This window comes from Pararge aegeria, chromosome Z, assembly GCF_905163445.1.
Source record: "Pararge aegeria chromosome Z, ilParAegt1.1, whole genome shotgun sequence".
NCBI lineage: Eukaryota > Metazoa > Arthropoda > Insecta > Lepidoptera > Nymphalidae > Pararge > Pararge aegeria.
Window position 1 is genome coordinate 12,240,035 of NC_053208.1, and position 16,559 is coordinate 12,256,593.

A 16,559-nucleotide genomic window follows, 5' to 3' on the forward strand; every position below is an offset into this window, starting at 1 on the left:
CCGAGTTGGACACTTATTCTAAAGGCTCTTGTTTGTTTTTTTTACTTATGCTACATGAGCTATTATTCATTATGCAACGCTAGAGGTACATACTTGTAAGTTGAACCTGGTTAGCTTTCCCACTTACCTTTAAACTAAAAAAGGTGGCCGTCACGGGACACCCGGCAGATGTGAAACATACAAGTTTATAGCGGAATTTGTAATAAATAAAAGTAAAAATAAAACATGAAATAAAGTTTCGTAAGTAAAATTATAATATTATATTTATTTTTATTTTTATTGATATAATGCCGTTTTGCCGTTCACGGCAAATGCGTGTACATTCTACTGCTAAGGCGTTCCAATAGATAATTTTCTTTAAAATCAATTTTTAATTCTAATATAATAAATAGTGCGTAATTTATTAAATCTGAATAAATTTACAACATGGCCTTAACGATTCCCATGGAGTATAACTGAATTCCATAGTGGAAATATCAAAACTTTGTTCATAAACTTTTGTAGGTCGTAGATGCGAGTGATAAGACGCCATGGGAGTGTGTCATAAAGATATGGTACTGATTGTAATTAAACTTAATCTTTAGATGACAGGACTGACTATAAATAAAAAAACTCCCGATGAAGAGTAGCTACATTACCACTAATTGGTGAGCTGTATTAAACGCATGCTTCCTACCTGTGCGGCAGTCGAACGTAGTGGGAAGTAAATAACCATAATATTTATTGCTTCCCCACTGCTCATTGGTGTATTGGTTTGCATATTTAATACGGAATAACGAGGTCCTGGGATCATTTGAAAATTTCAGCACATAATATTTTCGAAAATGTATAAATATAGCACTCATTCATTGTTTAGATTATTTTTACCCACCTTTAACAGAAACAAACTATGATCTGAAATGTTCACATAAAAAGCCAATAAAAGTCAACAAAATCTCACACATAAAATGTCTAAACAGACCTTTTTGAAGAAATTAATCTCATTCACGGTGTCGTTGCTGCTTTTCTCTCTAATGAATGGGGAATTCATGAGAGAGTTCTTATTTAAATTATGATTTGTGAGACAGTTGAGCAATGTTCCTCATTGTCTAATTCTCACCTCTAAAACAAAAGCGTTCGTATATTTTTGGAGCATAACAACACCTACAATAATATGCTCGGAATTATCGTATTTCGCATACACATAATAGGTATAATACAATGAACGACTGTGGCCATAAACTGAGTTCGCTTGACGCCGCGCCGCGCCGCATCGTCGTGGGCTCACTCCACTTATAGCATTTAAATAGACCCTCGTTATTATTTTACACCACAAACCACAAAACCTACAGTATTAGGTTACATAAAATTCATAATTCGTTTAAAGGAAATTGCATACCATTCTACAATAAACTACCAATTGTCATCTTGGAGATGTCTCTTAAAAAGTTCAAATATTGCATTAAAGGTAAGCTTATAGAAAAGTCCTATTATAGTATAAAGGATACGTATACGTAATCGATAAAAAATTATTGCTCTAATTAGGTTGCTCTTCTAATAATTTAAAATGACATTGTGAGATGGTGATAACAAAAAAAAACACCCGGCTAAGTTTGTTGTGGGCTTCTTCTTAGACCAGGACGCGTTTGGAACCCTCGTAGCTTTAGTTTTAAGTTTACGAATGTGGTTATCGCCATCATCTCCAATGGTCATCCATTTACCACCAGGTGGGCAATCTTCTTAATCCATAAATTATTACTATAAAAAAGTGTAATTCAAAATTTTACATTTATTTCACTCGCTCAGTGCTCGGTACAGTAAAGATCAAATCTTTATTCAACTAATTTCCTCATCATACGTTCCCATCGTACATTCTGTTACTTTTATCAAACATTATACGCCATTTTAACTCTTCGTTGTTCCCAAATCAAGTTAAAATCATCTAGATGATATACATTTACGGTTATACTACATTTACTGCTTTTGTTTTATTAATCGACCTCATTTATACAGCTTTTAAAAGTTATAGTCAAAAAAACTTAGAATAGTAAGCATTTTCGACCTTTTATTTATTAGTTGAAATTTTTTTAAGTTCACTCAGTTTGTTCAGTCAATTTAGGTACGTAACTTTACCTATCTCATAACAAGGGTGAATAAATGTATTGTTGCTCTGGATAAGCTTGATTTAACTCTGATATCGTTTTCAGCTAGATAGCTACGCGAATTTGTAAACTATCTATGTCCAGATTGTCCTATTGTGATTTTCAAACAATTGTGATTTTCAAACAATTGTGATTTTCAAACAATTGTGATTTTCAAACAATTGTGATTTTCAAACAATTGTGCTTGCCAAACTAAAACTGCGACCGAACTGCAACTGCAATGAAAATTATCCTTAGGTATTTAACCTATAGTGTAATATGTGAATTGTTATACATTTTGTAATATTGTGCCTACTACATGTGTTCTGTTAATTTATAGACGAAAATAAATCTTTTTTATATCTTGATAATCTAGTTGAATTTAATTTTGCATTTTAAGTTAACGGTGTTTATTATAAGTTTATGGTTTTAAAAAAGATGTCGCTAAAGAATGGTTAATACTCCTAAGTAACTTGTTATTTTATTTTTAATACATAAGCAGTACTTCCAATAAACGACATTCATACAAACCATTTACACTGTTAGTTTTATATCAAACTAAAATACGATATATATAATAATATATAATATATATATAATATCATTTTATACCCGTTTCGCCGGGCTACATTTTGTTTTATTTTAATTAAACCATAAACTTATCTCATTAAATTTTTAATAAAAGCTGTATTTGACAGTTTGACAGTTCAAAAATAGGAGTGCTCCAATCGTCACCAAACTTTACAGGATTACTCACCAGGTCAATCCTTAAAGTTTCATTGAAATCGGTCCAGCCGTTTCGGGGCCTATACGGAACATACCCACACACTTTCACTTTTATATATATAGAGAAGTAATGCAAAGAACGTTTCAAATTCAAAGAGGATACAAACAATATATTCAGTTAGTTTCATTTGAATGAACGCTCTGCACTTGCGGTAACCTAACCTAACCCAAAATTTGGTCCAAGGACTTCGTTCTCACAGGAGTGGGCGACTTAAAGCTTGGATCCACCACGCTGCACAACTATGGATTAGCGAGCTTTAAAGTCAGAACATTTCACATGGTAGCTATAATAAGCGGAATCAACTGTTCAACCTGCTTTCCAAGGCACAGGGGTGGCTAAGTTATTTCCTAACTCCAGGTTGGTTCTTAGACTCCACGGATAGAAACTATGGAAGACACATTAAAAATCCCAAAACTAAACAGAGCTACAAATATAGGTTTCACTCATCCATTGAAAGGTAAAACATGTCTGCGAACTTACCCGACATAAAATTGCTAACCCATTAACCTGGAAGGGATGTAGCCGTTTATTACCCGTAATCGGTTTCAACCTGCATCGTACCGCAACACAAAGGTCCGCTTTCACCGTTGAAACTAAACGCGATCAAGCAAGCTAAATTCAATTTACGTGCCCAGAGTGGGCACAGTTTGAAAATTTAAACGTTTGAAATTAAATCAAGACGTTTTGACAACCTTGCTAGCACAGTGTAGTATCATTTCCGAGATCTGCTGGTTTTGGAGTATAAAGATTGAAGAAATTGTAAATTACAAATTTTCAGAAATCATAGCAAATTAAGCTTTTTGCTGTATAAAATGATACCGCTATAAGCGATAGTAGTAAGCCCCCTGATATGATATAGCTGTTACTATATGTCGGAGCGTAGGCCGCGCAGTCGCGACAATCAAACATGCCGATGGCTCGAGTTCAAGATGCTATAAACCCATTCTAATATACGCGTATTCGTTGCGTTGAAGACTTTTATGAGCAATTTAACAAGTGTCTCGTAGCCGCGGCCGGATTTGATTTATGCCCACATAACGTATATTATACGATGTACGTTTATTGTTTCTTGTATTTCACCGGTCTAGGAGCTGATAATGTTATTTGAGAGGTAAAGGACGCCGAGATAAAGTCGAAAGGCGCTGCGTACAAAATCTACTCTATGACCGAATAAATTACTCATATCAAATTTTATGTCAGAGTTTTTATTGTTCCTCAGGTAGCTGATGTCGAATGTGATTTTAAATGTTAAAAGTCAGCAATGTTATATTTAACAACACCATCATCCCGTCATAAAACATGTTTGGAAAAACAAATTTTTTAGAATTCAATAGGTGAAGTATCACATTCGCACAATTGAAAGAGGAAAGGTGTATGAATGTTATTATTTAATCATGAGCCTTCGAAAAGCTAATTCAGAACTTTTTAATTTCACATCGCATTTTTTCATATTTTAACTTATAATAAGAAAACTGACTTTCCAGCCTAATCTCATACTGTTATATAAAATTCTAAGTTTATACGATCATGTACAAAAAACCTATAACTTTTCTAAGAATCATTGTAATGAATTACAAAAAACAAAAAACGCTTCTTCATGGTCTTATTAAAAAAAATTTAGCTCAAGTGAAGGAAGAAATACGTAAATTCATATCACAGAACCTACAAGAGGTACTCGAAATTGATTGTTATTTTACCTGATTTGAAAATTTAATTTATTTTTTGTATAGTTGTTCCATGTATTCAAATCTTAACTGATTTCAATAAGTTATCTAGTCGGTTGTAAAAATGATGACAAAAGCACAGCAAGTCTGTTTTTAAGTTTTTCAAATATGAGGAAGACTGCATGTTGTACCAACCCAACGTGTGATTACGTGGGATAATGGGAAGATATTCAAACTGTATGTTTTTCATAATTTACTCAGCCGAAAGGAAATAAATATATGGTAAATCGTAATTATATAAAGCACGCGCGAGTAGACCTTAAGCCCATAGACTGTATCGTCGTTAAACAAAAAAAAAAAATAATATTATTGCTATTATTGCTGTTTTTCTTCTTTGAATATGATTGAATCAAATATCAACTAATTGTTAGTTTCCCTGACCGATTTCGGTGATCGGATCCGCGCTGGTCAATCTCCAGCGAAATTTTCCACTTACCCGGGATATACCTATTATACTCGTAGTGCACAAATGTGTGCGTTCACACGTGTGCACTCTCTGTTGTCGCGGTTGTTCGCGAAAGTTTTCCCATGGCCCGGCCACCAGGCTACTTGGTGGAACACCGTGGGGTTTTAGCTGGTACGAGTCCAATATAACCACTTTGCCTCCCCGTGGTGCGATGGTATTATGATTTCCCACGAAAAAAAAAAGGTTCTCTGTTCCCTCACTCTCATAGTCCGATGTGGTTCCTATACCTGATCACTTATCGTGCTTATTGAAGAACTAAATACTATTAATTGGCCCGACGCGGGGATCGAACTCAGGACCTCGTGAGCTGCAGTCGAACATGCTCACAACTAGACCACCGAGGTAAAACTAAAACACTGTTATCTAAGTATGAATAATTATCGATATTATGTCTCCATATTATCTACTAATTAGGTCACACTACTAACACGGTGTATTGTAATATAATTCGCTTAATTACGAGTTGGCTGTGCGCGTGTACTGTATTATGTAGTCATAAAACATCGAAAATAAACAGTCGATCAAAATGTACATCATTTAAATCAAAGAATTATGAGCATACAGAAACCGCGTATGCGTCTAATAGTAGCGTTTCTGGAATAGACTGTTAATGACTTCTGTGCATTTAGCAGTTCACATTAATTATTTGACCTCCAATGTTTTACGTGTTTACAATCAAATGGGGAAAATAGGAAAAGTTTGTGAGCTAGCAACATTCTGCGGGTGTGAAGTGAAACGTGAGCGGGGCGTTTTCACTGTTTTTGGGCATAATGCACTCAATGGCGTGCATAGAGGGTATGCACAGGGTATGCAGATGATATAAAATGACGAAAATCTCCAGTACGACTTAGAAATACTTAAGGTAGGCTTTTTATAATTCTGACAATGCCTATCCTTAAGTTTTTTATAACTCTTACTGGAGCAATGCTACATTTTATATTATCTGCATACCCTGTGCATACCCTCTATGCACGTTACACTGCATGTAATATTGGCCGAATAAGGGTTCTGTATGTTCTTTATTCTCTGAGTCAAATAATAATTTTATTTTATATCAGTGCTCGACTGCAGTTTGGCCTGACGGAAAGCAAAGATGATGGATTAGGTTTGAGCGCGCTTACCTAAATAATCTCTATTCAATATCATCGTAAGCTTAGATTCTCAAGTTATATATAAGGTCAGTATATATACGTTATATATACTGACCAATACGTGAAAGTAAAAAAAGGTGTTAGGAAAGTGTTACTTAGCTGCTTGGAAACACCTAACAAATAAGACTTCAAAGTTTGGAGTAGCCTGAAAAGGTTGTCTATCTTCAAGATATACCTACCTATTATTGATAGTGTGTGAGGCATCGTAACGTAGTTGTTGATGTTACATATACGAATTGCTTTATTTCCTAGTTTCTAATACGCACCGCACAGATCTTCCAGCTTCAGTTTTCCCTCCACCTATACCTATATATTATGAATACTTACATACAAACCCCGAGTGAATAGGCAACAAGGCAATATATAGGCAGGCGCATGGGAATAGGCAATCTTATAGGTAAACCAGCTCCACCATCCAGCTAAGCCATCACTAACAAGGTGTAAATGAAGCCAAGATGCTGAATGAATAATATAGTTTGCAAATTTAATATTAAAATGAATTAGGTACTAATTTTATTATCAGCTGCTAAAATTTTAACATACCTACCAAACCACAAATATACTGTGTTATACCTATGTCAAATCAATTAAGATCGCATTGATTGAAATCAATGAACATCATCATCGAAGTTTTTATTTTTTTAATAAATCGATGTCATACTCCGTCGTCTACTCGTCGCCAAGTGTCGGGCGTCACGTCACATTTAATTTAACTGAACTATGGACTGGCGTACACGCACTAGTGAATTATGTACACACAAACTTAATGAAAAGGAAACAAGAAAGTTTTAATTTACATTCGTCGCTTTATTTAAAATAATCTGCCCGAGTTTTAGTATGAGCCGTTTGGTGAAGTCGTCTAAAAGACAATTACGAGAACGGGCAGCAACCGTCAGTGCTGCTACTACAATCTACTGCGACCACCAATAATACTAGCACGTATTATTTGCCTGTGTTGTATCTATTCTTTAATATATATACCAAACATGCCACGGGTATCTGCACGCGAAATTTGCGCACCGCGTTTTTTTTTTTAACCTACAAAAAGGCAAAACCAAATAATTACAAATATTAATTATATTTTTGTGGTTTTGTCAAATAAAAAGACAACTACGGTTATTAAAATTAAGCTCTAGCATAGCTACCTACATCAAGAGCTATACAACATTTCTCCCCTTATTAAAAAACTTGGCGTAACGTCTTAATAGTTACACAGTATTTTGTCACACTTCAACTAAAAGCAACTTTCACGTTTATTAATAAAGCAGTGTAGGACAATTGTATATTATTGGTATTACTCCTATTATATTTGATTCATAAATTGTTTAGATAAGTTTTATATTTTTCTTTTGTATGATATCTTTATTAACCAGTTAATACCTCGTCTTTATTATATTTCATCCGCCATTTTTAATAAGTTTAATATATCATAAATAACTTAGTTAAGTTTTACAAGCTTATTTTTGTTGTTTTAGGTATGGAAACTGCACTAAATAAAGCAAATGCTATCCCATTCTCAGAAATTTGTTGCTGGGATTGGGATGGTGGATATCAGCTTACTTTTATTTACTTTGACCTAATTATATTCCAGATTTTTTATTCTCTGAACAGCTTTTTCAATTAACTGGTAGTAAGATTTTTTAATTACAATAAGCTCTATACATAATCTACAAATTAGAATTCATTTATTACGAATGATATATATAAATAATTTTATTACTTCAGTTTAAGGTACCTGCCAACAACAAGTATGGAGCTCGAATTAAACGGACGAAAACATTTAAGACAGATCTAGCCAAGAGGTAGACAGAGTTGCACAGTGAGGGTTTTTTATCCTGAGACTAAACATATACTTAATTATATTTTAATATCGGGGTTTATTTTTTTATTTATAAGTAAAAAACAATGCGGCTTAAAAGGAAATAGAAATAGCTGTATTATATAAATAAATTACAGGGTCTTTTAACACCACACTTTATCTAGTAACCTTACTCTCTATATTTGAGTACAATATAACTCTTCAAGTCTCAAGTTTGCAACTGACCGGCAAGTGTCCTTTTTGATTGAAGTCCCAGAAAATTAAGTGAATGCTTTGAAAACCTATAAAACTATTATAGGAGACTCGGTCAGTTTCTCCCAAAAAAAATCCGTATAGACAGCATATTATATGCTATATAGCTAATATAACTTCAAACATCACCTGCTAACTTGAATTCCATTTTTAATGAAAGTAATTTCTGTTATATTTTATTATTACTGAACAAAACATTAGTCAAATATGCTGTTAAATTAATATTATAAAATTTCTCAAATGCATTGGAAATACGAAAACATTATGTACGGAACTCGCAGTATTAAAATTAATCCCAGCCTTGGCTACATTTTTATAGCTATAATAATAATATGGAATGTGACTAAGCTACTTAAGTAATAACTTTACAGTGGCTTAAGTAACTAACTTTCATGATCTTCTAATAATGAAAAAATAAGTAACATTAGTAATTTTGAATAATTTTAAAGATGCATCTGCATAATTATATTGTCTTAATGACTAATAAAGAAAACATTAAAGATTATTATAATTTATATTTTATAAGTATTCACCTACTAAAGACTACTCAACACTATCTTTTGGCGCATGCGCTTTAGCTATTCCAAAAAAAAAACATATGTATAGAATTTAAGAAACTATATTTCTTTGTGCTTGATATCATGAATCTACAAGGAATAGTTAGTTATTTGGTATTCCTAAATAGTTTTAATGTTAAATAATTAAAAACAAAATACACCTTCATCACTTTTGCAATTGCATACCATATTATAAAGGTAGAGATCTGAGTGAATTTCGATTTTTAGTAGCATTTACCCCTAGGGTGATGCCTGTTCTATCTAAATCCATTAAAACAACGCTTTATTACCACTATATGAATAAAGACAATCTACATCAAAGGATTAATTAATAATTCAATTATATAATTAATTAACTAATCAATAATTGATCAATTGATCAATCCATTCAGTTAGAACGGCTTCCATTTCTCATGTTAAATGTCCTGGTTTAATGGATTATATCCATAATTGTCCTAGTGTAAACGGTGCCTACACATACAGATGGTCAAGACAATAAAGCTAGTAAACGATTTCACAGCAACATTATGAATGTAAATACATAATTGAATGCAAAGCTGTTTATTTCCATAAGTATATAACTTCATAAATATCTACCCACCTTAAACAAACTTCGAGTGTGTGCCAACTGTTGGACAGGTCCTCTTTTATGGAAGATGCGATAGAGCAATAATGAACTAAACATTTAAAAAAGAGGAATGACGACACGGTAGTACCGTTGGAAGAATCCTAAATTTATCGCAAATTTTTATCCTGGAGACATAAGCAGACAAACGACTTTCAAGATACTTTGTACAACAAAAAGTATATAGTCTCCTCCGTTATTCACTAAAACTTAGAAGAAATTTATCCACAAACTTACATGTTCTAAGCACGTTTCCGGAATTAGTGCGTGTGATTAGTTAGTGAGTTATTCAGTCAAGAAGCAATTGCGTGATACTTCACTTTCACTTTATATATTTATGAAGGGTGACACGCGGGCAAATCCAGGTAAAGTTCCATAAAATCGCAACACAAATAATCCTAGATCAACGCTTTCTCTCATAACTTATTCCCCACGAGTCCGGCGTCCCGTTGAGATGCATCATTGAGATGCCTACGTGCCCGACGTGATAGTGATAACATGGAGTGAATTGTGACCAGGGCGGGCAGTAAAACGTTCATCAGATACCGCCTCGGATGGGTGACGGCCCACGTGAGGTACCTGAATCTAGACTTTCATTAAACATTTTTTTATAAGACTCTCTATAGCAGGGCTGGCGTACCATTTGCGCGCGTGCCAAAGATGGCACTCGATGTTAAATATTCGGCACATCATTAATTGAAAAGAACTGTGACTAAAGCAGTAGTTATTTTTCGTAAGTCTAAGATTAACGGTGCGCTCTAAAGCCTAATTTGTTAAAATCTATGATAGCCAGATGCTGTATTCTATAAAAATATTACCATACGCATACAAAGTATCTCTGGTTGCTCGTTATTTACATACAACTTTTGGGAGGAACATATTTAGGTGATCAATAATTGTAAGGTGATATTAGTATCACAATGGCTAACTTGCTGAGCTGACCAACTACAAAATGGCACTAATCTACTTGCAAACGTCGCGAGACCTAAGCTAAAGAGGTTCCATATAAAAATATTTTTATACGCACACTCTTCAGAAAGTTTTATTTGCAAAGGAGGAGCGAATATCCGTGACAATCTCTTTAGAAGTTTTTTCGAAAAAATAATATATCCGGCCTATAAAATACCTCTTTGCGAAAAATCACTATCAGTCCATAACAGTCATACTATGTCGCTGCGTGAAAGAAGGGCAGACTAACAAACACTCTTTCGCATTTATATCAGTAGGGACGGTTATTCTAATTAAACGAATCACTAATGGATTTCTTTGTTCTATGTTAAAATGTTCATAACTGCTATTTGAACAAGTAAATTCAATTTAAATGTTGAAAAAAAACCCTATGAATTAATGGTATATATTAATTAGTAATCTTAATTTATCATGACGGTGCACGTTCACACTTCTGTACACCCGTATACACAACCTAACCTACTTCGAAGTCGCACAGTTGAACAATTATTAGATTTTATAAAAGATGAGGAAATAACGTAAGTTGTATTTGAACTGTTCTTATTTTTTACGGATCTAAAGTTATTTAAATCAAAACTTAGATAACAAAAGTTAATTTATCAGTAGTAACGTTATCTAGAGTTTATGACAGAAAACGTCGTTTCATAGATTTTAGCTAGAACCGCTTTACATTAAATGCCAAACACATACAGTAGGCGTAATAATAATGGCCAGGCAAACCAGGTTACCTGCCCCGGGCGGCTTTTAAGGGAGTGCTAAACTCATTGTCTGCTCAGTAAAACGCCTAGCATCAAGTACGTTTCGTTCAATCGATTATTCGCTTAATTTGGAATGCTTCTTGCTTCCTATTATCTCTGGCAAGGAAAATAGTGACTTTAGTTTTGGAAGAGGAAATCAAAGCATATTTTCATATTTTGTATTTTATCACTAATCTTATTTGGAAATAAAAGGAGGATAAAAGATTGGAATTAAATCGTAGATCCAAGACTGCTTGTAGGTATACACTATAGTAGGTATACTATAGTACACATGGATAGCATAAAGTACAATTTTGTTAAAAAAAAAAAATTAACAATAGTCAACCTATGAAAGCCGAAGAATCTACATTGCGTTTGATGATATAAACAAAAGAAAAACGCATATAAGAATACCGCGCAAGTGATATTACCTAAGTTTTTAGGACACAGAAAAACAATTATGCAAAAATCAAAAAGGTTACAAAGCCATACTGGACCTGATCTGATTGGAGAACATTACAGACAGGTTTATCATGCATTTTTTTCTTCACCACCTCCTAAGAACTATACTCATTCGACTTGCACGGTATTGTTAGCTAAGCAAATAATACTTAAAGCTCTAGGGGGAAACTGACCTGAAGTAGTCGTTTTTGCAGAATATATTACTGTCGCGAGCGTAACACCTCTGCTCGGAGTCGAGAGGCATTTTGCATTCGCAGCACCTTAAGCAAGGTGTGTGCCAGCGACGTTCTAAAGCAAGAAGGTAGTATCTGTCTGTGATGCGCGCTCCGCAGCCAGCGCAGGCTTCTTCCGTGGGTGGCGGGGGAGGTTCGTCTGGAGGTTCCCTCTTGCGACACGACGTACAATCACGAGGGGAACCTGGCGAGGCTGCAGGCGCCACTGGCGACAACTCGGCCCCTGTTTCGTATGCCGATGATAGGTACCGCTCACTCTGTTGCTGGAAACACATGTTATCATTAGACATAGTTCGTTGTTATATAATTATTTCATAACCAAAATTTACACAAATTGCAACACGATTGGATTGGATACTGCCAGAATTTAAAAAACCGGCGGTATTCGAACCCTCATCTCTGGTAATTTATATTATGGGAAATTTACAAACAAAAAAGTTACATCTTTTAAAGTAAACGGAATTGTCTGACGAGAAATACCACTATAATTATAGATACATGCTATGTAAATTTCATACGATCTTTATATAGTGAATGCTAATAGGGAATGCTATTCCTAAACCTTTAGTTAAACCTTATGAAGAGAACTTTAATGAAGTGGTTTTATAAGCAGTGCCTAACCCTTAAAGGAACATTTTTTCCAAATATTTAATTTCTTTATTTTATATTTATATTTTACAATTAAATCAATATCCAACTTCCATTACACCCGCTTAAGAATTGCTTTTCAAAATAAAAACGGTAATAAGTAAACCTGAATCCCTGTATCATTAGCTACCTGTTTTTATTATTCCGGTCAAAATCGGTTCAGCGCTTCCAATAATTTAATCAGTCAAATATAAAGACGGACAACAGTTTTAAAAGCTTGAGTTGAGCTTACTTTTGATAAAGATACTTTTTAATACGAGATTGTTTTTGGCTTATAATAAATGTAACAAAATTGTATTGAAAAAAATCAACATCAAATATACATTTTATACGCGTCAAATTGAAGCACCCTGTTTATAATTCGGTAAACAATTTAATTAGCCTTGCGTTTCATCTAAATTCATAGCTGAGAGTGCTCATGAAAATGTTAACTTTAAATGTTCTTTTGACCTCATATATGCTTATTACATTTAATGTTAGCTCATTTCCACGAGATTAGTATGTTTAAAAACTAAAACCACACCGTAAGTTTATTAAAATTACTAGCAAGGAAGAACGGTTTTTTAATAATATGTTCATAGTATACTTTCTTATGTTATAGCAGTGGAAGATTCTTTGAACGATTTTTAGGGTCGCAAAGCACTTAATTAATTTCGTTTTCCAAAAATCACTGGTCACTTCTGATGACCTAATAACCGCCAGCACTTGGCAGTTATTAAGCCCAACTGGTCAACATTTTAGCCTGGTGACCACAATGTTGTTGTTCTTATGACCAGACCTGAAGAAATTCAGAAATTATAAATTCCAAAAATTGCCCCTGCTGAAAATCGAACTGGCAACCCCCTACTTAAATTCACAGCGCTCACCGTTGCGCCAGGGAGTACTACTAGTAATAAATGAATTTTGAATTTGAATTCGGGCATACCAATAGACAAACGAGGCAGTAAACATTTAGTGATCATTAAATTCAGATGTATCTCATCACGGAAACTCTCGGATAACATCATTATTATTTCCTACATCAATTTTAATTGAATGAGCAACAACTAATAACATTGAATTCACAATTACAATGCTCTGCCGCGCTTTACGCCGCTAAAATAACACAAAATTTACGAATTTTAATACTAAGTAATTGATTAACTAACTAATTTATAGTTAGCGAATCTACCAAAACTAATAATTGCTTCTGGGGCTCAAAATTTATTGCTTATTTTGTCATCAACGCCGCATAAGATATGTTTTGTACAGCAAGCGGTGAAGTAAATATCGTGTGGAAAATTGCATGCCTAAAATCCGTCATTTGTTCTCAAAAACGTGTGAAGTCTACTAATCCGCATTTGATAATGCCAATAATGATGCATATCAACGCCGTAGGAATTCCACGGTTGAGCATAGTTCTTTTGCAGGGATTTTCACAAACTTCTGCTTTGTGAAGCTCGTATCCAATGATACAGCGATAAGTCGTCCGTCCACGTTATTTGTTTAAGACAAGTTAGATTAAATGTATAAAGATAGTGGTGCAACTACTTTTAACATATTTCAACATAAGACTGACTGGCCAGTTCATGCGTTTTATATATTATTTATATCTATGCTTGCTCTTAGAGCTTCAATCAAGTAAACATCCGTCGTAAGCAGCCGTTGGGAATCAAGGTACAGATAGACAAAACTCAATAATCAAAATATGTTCAATATACAGAATTGGACCTACAGTTTTATTATAAATATAAATATTAAAGAAAAGAAGAAATTTTAATAAATTGTCCAAATCATGCCAACCTTCAAGGCTGTTTTTACGTTAAATATAGCTATTTTGCAAATCGTTTTAACAACAGAGCTGGCAGGAAATTATGAGGAGGTGCTTGATAAAAGCTTTAGGTTGTATTGTATTTAATGGTTTCTCTACGTTAGGGATGCAGTATCCAAAAAGTATCGATATGTATCGTATCGGTATTTAAAATACATTAGTGACATACATTGTAAAAAATCAAAAAGATAATATCGATATATTGCTTCGAAAAAGCCGGCTAAGCTCACTGAAAATATGGAATAATAACTTAATGTTAAATTGTAAATTGAAAAAAAACAGAGCCCACGTTTCTAAAATGCTTTTAGAGTAAGCCTAGTTGAAATGAATGAATTTTGTATTTTATAAATAAGCATAAAAAATCTAAACTTATTATCAGTAGAGGCAACAAAGTTGATTGATACATTTTTGATATTTTATATCGATGCATCCAAAAAATATATTCAAAAGTATCGATATATTAAATACTAAATATCGATAACAGCTCGATTTTATTTCTACAAGCCTACTCTACGTAGAGAGTCTACCACACTGAGCTTTTGTGGTCGCTACGCGAAGGCAGACAATATTAGTTGCAGACGCGGGGCATTACATACGGCAAATATTTTAGTTTTAGAAAAATATAATTATTTCTTTATTTTTTTTATAGTTTCTTGAGTCGTATGTAGCACATTCCACTTCGTATCGTGGGTCCTGGTATCCTTTTAGGCATAGACCTGATCTCTTATGAAAAGTGGTATATTCAAGTGGGACGGGAGGTTTATTGCTTGAGGGTGATGGATTTCCAAAAGACATGAAATCTCTAATATGGCACTTGTGATTCGTTAACATTTTCACCATTATAGTGCGACGACGGTGATAACTACATTGGTAAACTTAAAAAGGGAGGATTCCAACTGCACCCCTAAGAAGAACAAAGTTAATCGTATTTCAATACATTGCTTCATACACAAGCGCGACCAAAACTTTTTACAGTTTTATTCATTCGACACAGATAGTTTGTAAATAAAACTGTGTTCGGATTCAACATCTTAAATAAAGACACAGTGGCGTGCACTCCATACATGCACAAAAGCACTGCATACCCTAACATTGATATATAACTCGTATGGGAGGAGAATTTGTGCCGTTTTATGCAATTTTCCTGGAGTATGCATACCCTGGTAAGAAACCCAGTGCACGCCACTGTCAAGACAATATCTATAATTAATAGCTAGATGATTTCAAAAAATGGTTAACACAAAAGATGATTGCCGTAACTTAATTGATTATGATGTTCTGTGGTAGCAAACAGCGACTGTGCCCGGTTGCTGTAACTGGACACTGCCTCATGGTTTCCTGTGGTGGCTTCCCTTGTCGGTAACAAAAACCGGCTAAGAGCTAAGAATATGTAAATATGAAAGCGAAGGGTTTTGTACCAAGGTGCAATATGAAACAATGCCGACCCCCTCGGCTCAGTAGGGCACTTTGGGGTCTTAAATGGCGTCAATTAGTGAAATTTAATTTTAGTTATTTTCTGGTCTTTTCTGGTCTAGCTGGTTACTACCGACGAAGCCTTCCCGTCAAGCTATTTTGCGTTTCGCCGTATAGAAACAAGGATTGTGGGTTAAACAAACTTACACCACCTCCGATTCCACTAGATGAAATTGCAGTCAGGGGTTAAGTTAAATAAAAAAATTAAATATTCAGTTTAACATTATTACTGTTAAAGACAAATTCGCTTAAGGACTGTTTTTTGTTGTTGTTAGAAGTTAAACGGTAAACGCTTATATCACATATGACTCCTATCGCTATATACATATTTACAGCTTTTCAACCGTATACAAGTATATTGTCCACCAATCCGCACTGGGCCAGCGTGGTGGACTACGGCCGTATCCCGTTCTCAATGTGAGAGGAAACTCGTGCCGACCCGTAGTGTGCCGGTAAAGGGTTGATATGACGATGATAACGACAAGTATAGTAATCGGCGGACATACTAACCAGAGAAACTAGTTTCACGCCTGCAATTCCTGACTGAGTGGTAAGAACGTTTCCGAAATCAGAACAAATGATTATAGCATCTAGCAACTAAAGTACCTACACTATTATAGTATAAAGGACTACGTCATCGATAAAAAAGCTTGGGTGTAAATTATTGCACTAACCAGGTTGCTCTTCCAATAATTTAAAATGATATTGTGAGATGGTAATAACAAA

At 34.3% G+C, this 16,559-nt stretch overlaps 1 protein-coding gene across 1 annotated transcript in view; it reads right to left on the bottom strand.

Moving 5' to 3' along the window:
* The window catches only part of LOC120636675 (protein apterous-like), a 104,327-nt gene that overhangs the window by 72,485 nt on the left and 15,283 nt on the right, over positions 1-16,559 (bottom strand). The window contains exon 2 of the mRNA XM_039908241.1: positions 11,843-12,165. Coding sequence (XP_039764175.1) covers positions 11,843-12,165 — 323 coding nt within the window. The remainder of the gene's footprint in view (positions 1-11,842; positions 12,166-16,559) is intronic.